This window comes from Micropterus dolomieu, linkage group LG14, assembly GCF_021292245.1.
Source record: "Micropterus dolomieu isolate WLL.071019.BEF.003 ecotype Adirondacks linkage group LG14, ASM2129224v1, whole genome shotgun sequence".
Taxonomy (NCBI): Eukaryota; Metazoa; Chordata; class Actinopteri; order Centrarchiformes; family Centrarchidae; genus Micropterus; species Micropterus dolomieu.
The window spans coordinates 5287993-5303358 of NC_060163.1; the positions used below are offsets into that span (position 1 = coordinate 5287993).

The 15366-nt window shown below is 39.1% G+C and overlaps 1 protein-coding gene across 1 annotated transcript; it reads right to left on the reverse strand.

Annotated features, from left to right (window-relative positions):
- Positions 1-1724: 1724 nt before the first annotated feature.
- Positions 1725-4143, reverse strand: LOC123983262 (sulfotransferase 2B1-like). Its single transcript, XM_046069448.1, has 6 exons — positions 3699-4143; positions 2928-3139; positions 2696-2822; positions 2374-2468; positions 2080-2260; positions 1725-1851 (listed from the first exon to the last, which is right to left on the reverse strand). The coding sequence occupies exons 1-6, from the start codon at positions 3835-3837 to the stop codon at positions 1742-1744; spliced, it is 864 nt and encodes a 287-aa protein (XP_045925404.1). The 5' UTR covers positions 3838-4143; the 3' UTR covers positions 1725-1741.
- Between the last annotated feature and the right edge of the window lie 11223 nt (positions 4144-15366).

Below are 15366 nucleotides of genomic sequence, written 5' to 3' on the forward strand. Positions count from 1 at the left end.
GTTGGTATCTGGTTAACGCTTTATTCTTCCCAATTTACATTGCCTTTTTTTTATACTAATAGAGTACCAGTACAGCATGGGCCGTTACAAGGGAACATGATGTGAAGTTAAGGGATAAAGGTGTAACAATCTGGGAACTAAAAAATTGCCAAATTTCAATTTATAAGGCAAGTAAGTAAACTTAACTTGATTGTGAGACATCAGAGATCGAACCAGATATATTTTTCTGAGGAGCCGGTTGAGACCAACACAGAGCTGAAACTGGACTTCAGTTCGTTGGGAAGCCAGAGATATGGGTCCTGCTGTTGTCCATCCCTGTTCTCAATATGGATAGCACAATTTGATGTTTGTTGAAAATTGAATTTCCATTTTCATCGGAAAGCGTGCTTACTATGGAATTCAAATTAACTTTGAGCAAATTAACCGTTTGAACAAATGGCCAACAATGCTGCTACGTCCTCTATTAAGGAACCATAGGGAATAGCTTTTTGAAAACAAACTGCAAATAGAGATTGTCTTGTGTTAATTAACTAATTTCTTTTGAGGGGCTTCCCTTGCTGCTTCTTTTGGCCTTTTAAACTGTGAAACACGGGACTGTTGGGATGACACTTTGACTAACTTAACTAAAACAGTCCAATCATTTCAGTGCAGAGTTATAACATTTATTAAGTTATCAGGTTATTTATCGTACATGCATAATACAGGTTCTGTTATGTTTAAAATGTGCTTTCAGGGCTGTATACTGTATGTAATAGGTGTAGCGCACACACCCTATTTAAATAAAACTGACTGACAGCACTCTCCACTGGACTGCAAATAAAAAATACTTAACATAATGTAAGAGGTTCTGTAGGTTGTTGGGTCGACAGGAAAAAAAAGAAAAATGCTTATAAATCCTGGGTTTTTTTTCAACATATAACAGAGTAGTTGATTAAAACATAAACTTCCAAGCTCAGCTAGATGAATGTGTCCATGGTGTAACAAAGAATGACCCTTTCGGGAATAATGTTTCAGGAAGAGTAAAAAGGTCAACTGTTCTTTATTTATTAACATGTGTTAGTATGCTCTTTCTGTACTCGTGAGTGTGTGATACACAACGTCTGGTATATATATATATATGTATACCAGTTACTGTTATAGTTATTGATAATAAGATCATTATGGCCTTTAAATTGAAGTAAATCAACTGCATCTTCAGAGGTTTCTGTGCATCACAGTAGTGTTGTAGTCAAGACCAAGGCCAGAGTTTATCGAGACCAATACGAGACTTTTAGGGGCTGAGACTGATCCAAGACCAAGACCGAGGGAGGGCAAGACCAAGACCAGTTCCTTGCATTGCATGGCACGCAATAAAATGTGGAACGAGATCATAGGTACTTCACAAATTGATCTGAAAGATCCACATTCCCATTAAAACACCCACATACAAACACTAAGAGCTGAAATCAACGTAAGCATCGCAGGGAGGGGTGACGTCCTTAATTAGGGTTATTGGTTGCATTTGAAGCAATTTGTTTTACTTCCAATCAAAGTTAGGTTGTTAACATATCAGACAGTCAAAAGCAATTTATTGATATTCCCAAAGTTATGGTCTTGAAATAAAATCCCGAGTCCTCAATGTCCGAGACTGAGACAAGACCATCAATATGTGGCCTTAAGACCAAGACCGGTCTCGAGTACTACAACACTACATCACAGTATGGTGGGATGATTTCCATTAAGAATTTTCAGTGAATTTATTTTAATCCCATGCAAACTTATATTTGACATCTTTCATTCTGTCTTTGTAAACAGCATCAAAGTGCTGTGCTTCTGCCGCTGTTAGTTGGTTTTTCCAGTCTCCGGCAATTCCTGAAACACAGCACGCAAAAAGAGGAATCAGATTACATTTGAAGGAAAGCTGGCCCAATTTTAAATGATGACTTTGCTCACTAGAAATATAGTAATGTGTTACACTGTATAGTGTGTGTACAGTAATATTCTATAGGCGGTTATTCCCAGTAAATGTCGTTTGGCTCTATAGATTGCATCCAGTAACAGTGGAATTTAACGTGTACTGTGTTATTGTTGTAAACTGACCTTTCCTGAGAAATTCTGACTTTGTCTGGTCCATGAATTCACAAGGAACTGCGGAGTAGTTTGACATTTTGTTCTGCTTCATGTTCTTGAACAAACACCGGTCTGCTATCTTCTCTATCACCTCAGTGTCCAGTGATTTCTCCAAGAACTGAGCGATTCTGGCCACAGAGTCCTTCAGGTCCTGCACAAGAGAGAAACACAGACTATCTCATACATACAGTGATTCTCACAGTGTGACTGTGTATTCTTGTCAGGTCAGAATTGTTTGGAAAAAGCGATTTTAGGAGGTCTCACCATTATCAGATCTTCATAGGAGATGTACAGTATGCGCTCTTTATCTTCAGCATTCAGCCAACTCTTCACATGGTCAAACCAAGAGCCAAAAATAACTAGAAGCAAAACACAGTTTCCTTTATCATACATTATAACTTTACATATAATGTAAATAAGGTTAATAAGGTTAATTCTTTGCATTAAACCTCATGGTCTGTCCAGCTGTGTGACCACAGCTGTTTCATAAAATACAGTTCAGTTGAGGGTTCCTGTCACTTTCTGTGATGTGTATTGTATTAGGAATAAATACTGTATACTGCATAGGTGTAAACATTAGATATACCGTCTCCATCAAGGAACTTGTGGAGGAAGTCGCTCTGTGGGCCGGGGTGTACCAGGAAGGATGTTATCCCATAATAGTGAAAGGAAGATGTAAACACATCTTTGGGGTTCCTCATGACGTAGATGACCTGCAGTGATGACATGACATCCATTAATCATTCAACCCTTTTCGGTCTTCGAAATATACTGTTTGTTTGAAGACATGATTCCTTTAGACTATATGGCAGATTTACCTTTGGCTTTACTTCAAAGAAGGATGGTGGCATCATGTTGTAGTGGAAGTGTGTCGTAAAAATACGGGGTGACGGTCTCGCTTCAAGGTTGAGGATGCAGGCCCGGCTCTCCTCCAGCCAGGGAACGCGGTCCCAGTTATGAAGAGTCTCAACAGAAGCTGGATCTCCTCCACTCATGATCAGAGGAACAATCTCCTGCAGCCAGGTCGTACCTAAACAACGGACATAAGAGGTTCTCTTAAATGTAAAATTACACTAATGACTAGGCAGGCTGAAAACCACAGCACTTCCACAAGTCTGCAATAAGAATGTGACACGTGTGAGCTTTCTTTCTTATTGAACACAGGGGGGAAAGTATGACAGTGACATTATCAGCTGCCATGATGTGTTTTCCCTGCTATAATAGAGGTGGTTTTAGGACAAAATAAAACAACTTATGTGATAATTTTTTTTAAATCAATGAAAGTGAAAGTGAAAGTGTAGGTTGTTGGGACAAAAAACCCCATCAGATAGGCGTATAGTCTAAACCGTGGATATAAAGGGGAGCTTGTGTTCAAATTACGCAATTGCATTTCTTAAAATAAAAAAAGGGGGAAAAAAAGGCACGCCTACTAAAGTTAAGAGGGAAAACACCGCGCACGTCCAGCGCCGTTTGGACGGCCCCGAGTGGTGTCTTTAACATTCTTTAACATCAAGACTGTGTGTGAGACCCCTCCCTATTCAAGATGTTTGTATCTTCAATACTGGTGCGCACGTAGAACAAGGACTCACCTGACTTGGGATACGTTGCGATGAGAGTATCATCTGGGCGAAAAGTGAACTCCTCGTAGTATTTCAGGCTCTGTGGAGGGTGCAGATCTGAAGGCACATAGACCCCCTTGTACCGCGTGTACAACTCTGCCTCAGTCATAGTTCAAAGCAATGAGCAGAATTCCAGCAGCTCGAACTTCCAACTGAGCTGTTGGACCTCGACTTGACTTTCTGATTGGATGCTTTGCTCTCTTCCGGTCTCTTTCTCTCTCTCTTGCCCTGGAGGCACAGATTTTGTAATAGTAAGGAATGTGATACACTGTAAAAAAGGATTGGATCAATAAGTTATAGAAACTTCTTTCTATAATTTACCATCACTTAACATAATAAGTTATGAAATTTCAACTTAATTTAATGAGTTATCACTATTTCAACTCAGGTTTGTAAGCCAGTTCAGTGAAATGTAAATTTCAATGTGTCAGCTTAATTTATAAGTGTGAGTTGGAATATGGTAACCGGATCTCTTAAAAAGTGACCATGACCCCGGTGTGGCGACAGTATTAATGCGCGGTGCAAATAGTCCTGAATATTTTCTCTTGATCTGATATACGACTAATATCTATGCTGATTGATTTTTGTAACACATTAATGACCAATTGCAATTCCCCATTGAGAGAAGAAGAGGAACACAAATTAAGCCTACTGACAATGGTGAGCAGGTAAGCAGCGGATGAATACGTTTTTTCCAGCAAGATCTGGATGAGATTTGGCAGCGGATAAACCGGGTCTTTTCGGATTGGAGCAAGAGAAGCAAGGTGAGTCTGTCATTTATAATAATTGTAACCCAATTCAATGAGTCAATTAACTTAACGTTAGTTATGAAGAAACGAATCGCTGTCATGAAACTTTCTGAACACAGGATAGTTCAGAGCAGCTTATTAATGCATGTAACGTTAGTGTTGAGCAGTGAACCCAACTTTACAGTGTTTAACGTTAATGTTAGTCCGAATGTCACTTTTTACTTTTATTAAGAAGAAACACAAGCAGAATCTTTTGATATTCACCCCTCAAAAAAGGACACTTATGGCGCTTGGTAGTTGTTGTTTGAATGTTTGAGTTAGCTGCTTTATTAGAGCCTCTGTTTGTAACTTAGTGTCAGTAATTAATTTGGCCCGTGCCAACGATGTGTGGAGTGGAGTCGACGTTTCAGTAATTAGCCGTGGCCCGTAACGTGACCAACTTTGTTTCAGTAATTAGCCGTGGCCCGTAACGTGACCAACTTTGTTTCAGTAATTAGCCGTGGCCCGTAACGTGACCAACTTTGTTTCAGTAATTAGCCGTGGCCCGTAACGTGACCAACTTTGTTTCAGTAATTAGCCATGGCCTGATCCAACGATGTGGGTGGAGAGGCGTCGGCATTTCAGAAATTAGCCTTGACCAGGTGAGTTGCTACTTAACTTAATGTTAGCTGCTTCAGCAAAATTAAGAGGATTTGGGCATTCTTAACATTATTAGCTAATCTGTGACGAGTTTCTTTTTTGCAATGTTATTCGCTTATTAGTGACTTTATACTCAGCTCCAGCTTAACCTGCCAATTTAAAAAAAAAAAAAAAAAAACAGCGGGAGGATGGTAAACTTTACTGGCGCCATCGTGTGTTTCACGATCTCACTGTGAAGTAGGACTGTGGAATTTGACGCGCTGTGAGAAGAGCAGAGAGAGAGAGAGCTGAGCAGGTGAAGATATCTTTATTAGTTGATTTTGACACTTTTTTGAAAGAGTGCAGTGACGTTAAAACGGCAGCCTCTGATCATCCGCATCTGTTTTAACAGGCAGTGGCGAGTTGTTAAATCAGTGTTTCCCATATGTAATTTATTTGTGGCGTCCCGCCACAATATCAACGCGGACTGCCACATATTGATAATCGTTTATTTTTTTTACTAGGCCTATTTAAAATACAAAATTTGATTGCATTGGCGCAGCACATTCTCGCTCCCTTTCCCTCATGAACACAGCTGCACAAATCAGTGTTGGAGACCCAGCTTAAACAGTTATTAGCAAGCATGTAAGGAGCCTAGCTAAATTGTACAGGCATAGATACCAGTCCCCTAAAAATGATAATCTGTTTATTAGTTTTTGCATAGTTCTGCAAACTAACAGATGGACAGGGTCAGGCATGAAAACATAACCTCCTTGGTGAAGGTAAAAATCAAAATCGATCACATAAAAAATAAATCGCCAAAGCATCAAATGATAGGTTAAAAAGAAAATGCACAATTAATGTTTGTAATATCAAGAAATTGTCAATATATGCCTTGTCTATGTTTGTGAAAGGTGGTAGAAGTGTGTGTTGAAGTTGTGGTATAAACCTCTCCTAAATAGGAGTACCTTTTTCGTATAATTGTGTACAGATTGTTTTTGTCATGTTCAAATGGCTAAGGCTTTAACACTTTATTCAGTTAATGTACTGTATGTTTTGGGTTTCAGGTGCAGATGGTACATTCATTGAAGTTTGGCTGCAACTGTGGATGAAGTGGAGTTGTAAGTTTTGCAATTTTGCCACTTGAAAAAAAATTAAATGAAAAAACAGTAGTGAGTCACTACAAAGACAGTCATGGACGTGAAAGACGGGGCTTGAGCTGCATTTACCCAAACTGTCTGACAGTCCTCCAATCCCATGTGGATTTTGCAAAACATATAGAGGAGCACAAAAAAGGATCAAATCCTGTTGCTAAAATATACTGTGAACTTTGTACTTTTTCAGCTCCAACCAATATCGAGCAATATTTTCTTCATCTAAAGAGACATTTGAGAAATCGAGAGACTTGTCATTCAGACCGTCAGTCATTTGTAAACGATGAAGGGGATGATTTAGTGTCACCAGATTTACTGTTGCCAGAACCTGTATTTCAGCCTGTACAAAAGTCCATTCATAGGCGGATTGCATCCCTTTTAATTAGGCTGCAAGCAGTCCTTCATGTGTCAAAGTCGGCAATTCAAGAAATTGTGGATGACTTATTTGATATTGGTGAAGGTGCTGGACAAATAACAAGGCAGGCAATTGAAAATATTTTGACAGTGCATAATTGCACATCTGAGGAATTGACATCATCGTTGACTGAAGCATTACAGAGTTCAAACCCACTCACTTTGCTTTCAAGAGAGGGACCTCTAGGCACAGAATATAAAAGGCAGTCATTTTATAGACAAAACATTTCTGTCATTGAACCTGTTGAATATGTTTTGAGTACACAAAGGTCTCATACTGTTGTTTATGTCCCTATTCTAAAATTACTTTCTGATCTACTCAAAAGAGAAGAAATACTGCATGTATTGAGAGTAAACAAACCAGTTGAACAGTCTGGTCACTACAGGTCATGTCTGGATGGTGACTACTTTAAAAGTAATCCAGTTCTCTCAGGTCAAGATTTTAGTTTATGCATAACCTTGTACATTGACGACTTTGAAATTTGTAATCCCTTGGGGACCTCCAGGAAAAAACACAGTCTGTGGTGTGTATTGGACTCTTGCCAATTTGCCAAGAAGATATAAGTCATCACTTTCATCAATCTACCTAGCTTTACTGTGCAAGACTGAACATATCAAGATTTATGGGTATAGTAGTGTTTTAAAGCCACTGATAAAAGACATTGAACATCTAGAAACAGTTGGTGTGTTTGTTGAGAAACTTGCTGTTAATGTTAAAGGGACAATATTGTATGTGGCTGCAGACAACTTGGCAGCACACTCCTTAGGTGGATTCCAAGAGTCCTTTAATGTGGACAAGTTTTGTAGGTTTTGTCTGAGTAGTCGTGAAGAAATACAGAATTGTGATGTCAGAAGTGGTAACTTTGTTTTACGAACACCAGAGTTGTATGATGAAGCTGTGATTGTGTTGAAGCAGAGTGAACTTGTGTCTGTTGATGGTGTAAAACGAGAATGTCCTCTTAACAGATTGACAGGTTTTCACGCATGCCAAGGCTTTCCACCTGATTTTTTTTTACATGATGTGCTGGAAGGCATTGCTAAGTCTTTGCTTTGCGGATTTAATTTCAAAGAACTATTTCACATTGGACGAGCTTAATGGTGAAATAGAAGGCTTTCCTTTTAAATTTGCTGACGAGACAAACCGCCTCAGAAAGTTCCATCAACTTTCCAACGGAACAAGACTCTAGGCGGTAATGGACATGAAAACTGGAGTCTTGTGCGTTTCCTGCCCCTCATCATCGGTCACCGTGTTCCAGAAGGTGATCAGACGTGGGAATTAGTTCTTGAGCTGAAAGATTTGGTGGAGTTATTTTCGACTCCATATTTCACTCCAGACTCACTTTGTTATTTACAATCAAAAATATCGGACCACAGACAGTTGCTGCTGACCGTTTTCCCGAATAACAGGTTGCGTCCCAAACATCACTTTATTGAGCATTACCCATATTTCATTCAGAAGTTTGGACCTCCAGTTGAGCGTTGGACAATCCGGTTTGAAGCTAAACATTCTTTCTTTAAAAAGGTTGTGAGTGATGCCAACAATTTTAAAAACATTCTGCTTACCCTGGCTTCAAGACATCAACTTATGTTGGCACATTATCTTGAAATGCCAAGCCTTTTCAAGCCTGAGACTGAGACTGCAAAGGTGTCTGATGTGTGCCTGGATGTCTTGGACACTGCTGTCAGACAAGCTATCTTGAATAGATTCAGTGATGTTTACACAGTTGGACTGACCCCTTACATCTTTCTAAATGGAACAAACAAACTTTCTGCAGGGAGCACGAGTGGACTACCGGACTTTGGGAGGATTTTGGAAATATGCATTGTGTTGGCTAGTCATGTTTGCTTGATTATTGAACCTTTTACATCGTACTATGTGGAGCATCTATGGAGTTACCATCTTGTGAGGAAAAGTCCTACTACATGTCTGTTGGTGAAACCAGAGGATCTCAATGACTACGTGCCACAGGTGTCATACTTCATTCAAGGCTACCTTTTGGTCACTCCCAAGACATTCTTGCTGAAATAAACCCACTGTAAGTAATTATACTGTTATTAGGGCTGAGCAATTTTGAAAAATGTGTAATTGTGATAATTTTGACTGATACAACTAATTGAATTTGTGTTCGAGGGAATGATCATTTTTCATCGGAAAAAATATAAATTGTAGTGTTTTTGTTTTTTTTTTGGCGTGGAACTGCAAAATATTAAACACCTCAATATAATGCAGCTCAATACACTTTCACACAACTATGCCCTAAAACATAATTGAATTTACACCTTTTAGTACAAACTAGCTACAACCCACACGTGCAAAAGACCAATAACACAAATATCACACACAGCTTACTAATTTTACATAATTAAACATGGAGCCCATTGAATTCAGTTTCAAAAGTTTTTTACGAGGATCTGCAGTTGAGCAAGATCATTTGAGCGCATAATAAAACTAATAAAAGGATAAAGAGAGCCATATTTTTAGTTGTGGCTTGTTGTCGAACAATGGCTACTACCAGAGACAGTTTATAGGAGACATGCCACAAATCCTCAATACAGCTCTATGGGGAAAGCCCATAATGGCAACGATGGCGGTTATCCCGCCCCTCCCGCTAGAAAGCCAATCGTCTGCTTTTAACAACCAAAGTGGGAAACCTATTTCAGCCAATCGTAGGAGCCTGGTCTTGTTAGTCGAAATAGCTCCCCAGAGCCGTTACCAAGATGGCGGCCGAGTGGCAGGACTTGCCTAAAAGGACTTTTGCTACTACATAGTGTGCAGATTTGGAGTTGTAACCACAGTGATGAGATTGTGACCTGAATGGCTTTGTAGAAACAAATTGCACTGAAAATGTCTGCATATTGAAAGCTACTTTTAACTACAACTGTTAGTGCCTCAAGGCAACAGTTTCAGTTCAGGTGACCCATCTCTTTGACTTCAGATTGACAGTTTAGACTGAGGTTGCATTGCGAAAAATCATGCCAGTATCAGATTTAAGACCAAATATGGAACTGGCCAAACTCAGAATAGAAAATATCAGATTCCATGTTCTGTTCACTGATACTTAAAAAATGTGGGAATAATTTTTTAAGGATAGATGTGTGTGTGTGTGAGACGGGGACTGATATGAAGATGTTATAGTAAACATTTATACTTAAAACTATGTATTTTTCTCTCTTTTCAGGTAAAAGTAGTCTACAATGCTGCTGCGTGTCATCATATCAGAAAATGAAATCAGACGTCTTTCAGTTGAAGACATCCCATCCAGTGTTGAGGAGCTGTATCAGGTGTTGCGAACAAAGCTTGGTCTGAGAGGTGGATTCATTTTGCAATTTGAGGATCCTGATTTCAATAATCAGTTGTGCAACCTAACAGACATCAAAGACCTTCCTGTGGGGCGGGCAACTGTGAAAGTGTTGTTCACAGCTGATGACGTCTCCTTCTCATTTTCTTTTCATTCTACACTGGACACTTGCAGCTTCCCTTCTCTTAGTAGTGGAGATTCTGTTGAATGGCCTGACCCCTTCCTGATTCCACAGTTCTCACATGATGTGGAGCTGCAGCTGAAAGAAGCCAATTGTAGGTATGCTAAGGACGGATCTGTAATGGTGATTCCTAAAGGTTTGAAGACTGATATCCTTGATACACTGGCTGACAGTATGTCAAAGATTAGTGCTTATCCTGAGAGGCATCACTATGAGAATGTAGCCAAAGCACTTGTGGAGAAGCATCCTAGTCTGAAGGAGCCAGGGTCGGAAAAGGGATGGTACTCGTGGTTTCACAGCCTGAAATTTAAGCTTGGAAACTATCGGCAAAATTAAATCAAAAAAACTAGCAAAAGTTAAGTGCAGCAGGATGCCCTGAGCTGAAGAGAGACCCTGATCCCCAGCTGGTAGAAGACCTGATGGTTGCTACGTTTTCCCAGCGCAGAAAAGAGATAATTGGAGATCAGCCACTCATCACAGAAGTCATTTCCAGATGGCCAGCTCTGTTCCATGAGAGACAGAAGCACGTTTTGTCTGATACTGTATACTATGTCTTGTTCATAATTATGTTTGACTTATATTTTCTATCTGTCTTTTCTCAGATCAGGGCGGAGTTCAAGAGATTCCTCACCAAAGACCTTCTGGAATCTTTTCTCAACGGACTTGATGGCCTGGTCCCAAGACTGCTAGAGGTGTACAAAGCAGCAACCAGGACTGGAAAGAAGCAATCACTCAGACATTCTGGACTGCCTTCAGAAAGATGTAAGTGGAGAGCAGATCATAAAATTCAAAGGCTCACACGGAGACTCTGGATGAAGCCATGAAGGGGATGCAACTTGGCCTGCTGATAGGCTATGAAGGTGCTGAACGGGATGCCTTTCCACGGGAGGTCTTCGAGATAGCTGTTGTGGTTGAAGAGACCATTGTGCTTCACAACATTAAAGATGTGGCACGCAGCTTTGCCATGCTCATGGGTGTCATCTACTGTGTCAATCTCGAGTACCCAGAAGCCATGAAGTATTACTTTGAGTTTCTTCAGAGAGTTGTGATGAAGATAAAACCAGACCAAGTATCTGCCCGCGTACATGGACTAAGAAACAGAATCCTGAGGTACAGACTGTAACACCTGCTACTCATTTTCTCAAGATTCTCATGTGGAATTGTTCCTGTCAAGACTTCATTGTTCTTTTTTATATGCACTTTCAGCACTGTTCTGTACTGTGGAAAAAAACAGCACTGTCTCACAATTTAAAACTGTTAATTTTGAGAATGATAGAGGGGACAAAACACGGATCTTCCCCACTTCTTTATTGGACGGATTGTGAGAGCTGATAGTCTCGACTGTTTCAAAGTCTTGTGACGTTAGAAGTGGAGTACTTAAGAAAACACAAACCAGCCTCAAAGTTCTTTATTTTCAATGGAACAAGACTGTAATGGACTTGGACATTTGAGTTTTGTGTTAATATTATTACTACTCATTAGTCACCATGTTGTAGAAATCACAAGCATTTTACTGATTACAGCTGATGGTCTCAACTGTTCTCTCCTCAGACAGACGTTTTTCTTTATTACGTTTTTTGATTGTTAAATGCAGTTGTAGGCAAATGGTCTCAATGTTTATATCATCTCATTTAAATTAACTGATTGGTATAAGAGTTGGTTGGGTTGACCTTGCTCTTTATAGGTGACTGTGTTTAAATACTGTTAGAACATGTTAAATTATCATAAATATGGTCTCACTTTGGCACTTGTGTAGTCTGAGATAAATGTTTTCATTGGCTTTTAGGCTTGTTGCATCAATTACAAGTGAAGGAGACGAAGGCTGTGAGTTGAGGTACTTATAATAAATTACTTTTGAATACATGAATTGTAAGTTCATTCATTGTACTCTTAAGAAACTGGTGAACTTGCCATTATTAGTTGAGATAGGGGATGGAAATTAAAAACACAAGTCTGCTTAATTTGAAATTATAAGTTCAATTGCTGCCTTAAAAACATGAGTTAACCTAACTTCAAAAGGCAATTGGAAAGAATATAGTCAATTATCTTAGCTTAAAAATGTGAGTTGAAAGGGTGTAGACTTGCATGTTTGACAAAAAAGAGTAAGTTTCATTGACTAGACAATGTAATACAGATAGTTGTTTTAACTCACAGTATCAAGTTGAAACAATAAATGATCATTCATTAAACAACTTACCTAACTTAACTTATAGAGTTGAAATAGCTTAGATTTGTATGTTTGTTTGACAAAAGAATGCAAGTTTCTTTGTATGAACAATGTAATATAGGTAGTTGGTTTGACTCACAGTATCAAGTTGAAACAATAAATGATCATTAATTAAACAACTTGTGTAAGGTAACACCGTGAGTAAAAATAAAGCTTTTCTTAAAGTTCACATTTTTAAGGCAGCAATTGAACTTAAGTTTTTAAGTTAAACTACCGTGATAATTTTTACAGTGTAGGGATTGGGCGTGTAGATCCCTGTGCACACATATTTTTGTTATTGAGTCATGCATGAAGCCAGTTGAATCTGGCGTAGCTGCAGTGTGGTCGTCTAATTTCTACATTATCCCTCAGTATGTCTGGTGATACTGAATGCCACTGTTCTATGTATGCCTTCAAACCAAATCCTTTGTTCTCAGCAGTGACCTTGGATCCTTGGAAGACTTGGATCAGGCTGATGCAGAATTCTATGGGGGTGGAAGAGGTTGATTTTAACCCTACAGCTTAAAGGGAAACAAAACGGGGAAACTTGTCTTACATGTTCAGTGACAACAGGCCAAATAATATCTGTCCAAACATTTCCTCCTTGTTAAATGTCTTTCGTTATCAGTAACATCAAGCAATTTTAGATGTAGGCTACACACCACTGAAATGTCACTCTAGTAAATAGAAGTCATATTTTTGACTAACCACTTCATCCTGGGAGAAAAGTTTAATAAGAAAAATCCTAAGGGCCTCAAGGGCACGCACGTTTTACATTGATCAAAATGTTTTGCTCATAAGGTAGCACTATTAAACACATAACGAGGTCAGAGCACATTGGCAGCTCAGAGATGATGAGATGCTGTTAGTATCCTCTTGAACAATATTCACTGGCAATGAATTCCACCTGACCATGGCTCTGCACATGAGTGTTGTCTGTATCATACTTGTTTTTGTTTTAGGTGACATGAACCTTCTTTAAGTTCATGTTTGATAAATGTGGTGAGTAAACTGAGAGAGTAACCTTTCACATATCTGTAGTGATCGTGTCATCAGTACCTTTCTGACTAAATTTAACAAAGCATAGGTGGATCTCTAAATGACAGTTAGTCAACTCCATTATTTCTGAGCACTATAAAGGAAGGTCCACTTTGTTTGGGGCTACTTGCATTTAAAATATCTCTTTCATTGAAGTACTTGACCTAATCCCGAAACAGTAATCAAACTAACCCTAACCAAAGCAGAATTTGTCTGATTACATCTGGTGGCATAACTTTCTAAACTCTTCTTACTACATGCATCAAGCCAAAGACACATAAACCTAGCCAGGATCCAGGCCATGAATCACTGCCCACATCTCTGATTGGTCAGTGATTGAAATACAATCGGTAACCAGTGAATCAAATCATCGTGACGTGTTCACTGTATCAGAGAAACATAAATCTGAACTAGAAGACACCAGGACATGGTCTATGCGTACTTTTTACATTTATATCACAATCCTTGTATCACAAATCACTAAATTACCTTTAGTCTGTGTTATATTCAGTGCCACAGCCACTATGTGGCGTGTGAGACCAGCAGATGTATAATTGGGAGGTAGGTGGAGTGTGAAAGGCATGCTTTATTTTTAGGAGGGTACCAGGCTTTAAAGGGCCAATCAATTGTTTTTCATCCACATATCATGCATGGTTTTCCCCAGGGGTAGCAAGTATACCGTAAAAACTGAGAGGGGACCCAGAATAAACCCAAGGGAAACCCCAAAAAAGAGAGGATCATGAGACGAGGGGGCAAGAATAGAAAAAGTTTCATAGCAGATAAGCAGCTAAAGGAAAATAAGAGATAGCTAGCTGTTCAGCTGTTGAATGAATCTCATCTTAATGTGTGCATGTAATTATAATGTCAATGATAATGTTTCTGTTGGTCATGTTTGTTATTCACTTAGCCTTATCTAACAATCACTGCAATAACAAGATTGAAACCAAACTGATCTCTCAGACCATATCCTGGTCTCTCCTTGTTTAGAACAGGTTTGTGTAGCCTGCTTACTGAACTGCCCTTTTTTCCCATTTTAATATTTGATGAACTGATTATGGATCATCTTTGAATCACTGAATAAATCAGAGGGCAGTGATTCAGAGTCTGGAACCTGGGGAGTTTTTTTTTTGTGCCTTTGGCTTGATTCAAATGAACCAGCGCTCTGGGCTTGTCAGTGTGTGAGTTAAAAAAAGTGACAATTTCAGTTCCTATTTCACCGCAGAGTGACTTCTCATCTCAAATATTGCCTATTGTTACTGGTGACCACAGAAATTTAACAATGAAGAGATGTTTTGTTCTTGTTAATGAGAACATTACACAGATATTATTCAGTGTACCTGCACGTTTCACCTAACGTACATATTTTAACTGTTCCCCATTTGCTTCCCTTTGTACAGCTGTCTGTCTGACATTATTACATCTATTCTCAATCAGCAGAAATCATCAGAAAAACAAATGGATTTTGGTTTATATGTGGTATATATAACCAGACATGCATTAAGACGGAGTGAGGGATAACTGATTTTTACAAAGACGACTACCACACATACAGTGGGTACGGAAAGTATTCAGACCCCTTTAAATTTTTCACTCTTTGTTTCATTGCAGCCATTTTCCAAAAATCAAAAAAGTTCATTTTATTTCTCAGTAATGTACACTCAGCATCCCATCTTGACAGAAAAAAACAAATGTAGAAATTTTTGCAAATTTATTAAAAAAGAAAAACTGAAATATCACATGGTCATAAGTATTCAGACCCTTTGCTCAGTATTTAGTAGAAGCACCCTTTTGATCTAATACAGCCATGAGTCGTTTTGGGAAAGATGCAACAAGTTTTTCACATCTGGATTTGGGTATCCTCTGCCATTCCTCCTTGCAGATCCTCTCCAGTTCTGTCAGGTTGGATGGTAAACGTTGGTGGACAGCCATTTTCAGGTCTCTCCAGAGATGCTCAATTGGGTTTAAGTCAGGGCTCTGGC

What these genes read in the sequence shown, in the direction of transcription:
- LOC123983262 (XM_046069448.1), bottom strand. Translation starts at nt 3,837, where the DNA reads ATGACTGAGGCAGAGTTGTACACGCGGTACAAGGGGGTCTATGTGCCT. An exon ending in TCTTTGAAGTAAAGCCAAAG is followed by an intron (nt 2,823 to 2,927) that starts GTAAATCTGCCA and finishes TCATCACTGCAG; the next exon opens with GTCATCTACGTCATGAGGAA. An exon ending in CAAGTTCCTTGATGGAGACG is followed by an intron (nt 2,469 to 2,695) that starts GTATATCTAATG and finishes TTTTGCTTCTAG; the next exon opens with TTATTTTTGGCTCTTGGTTT.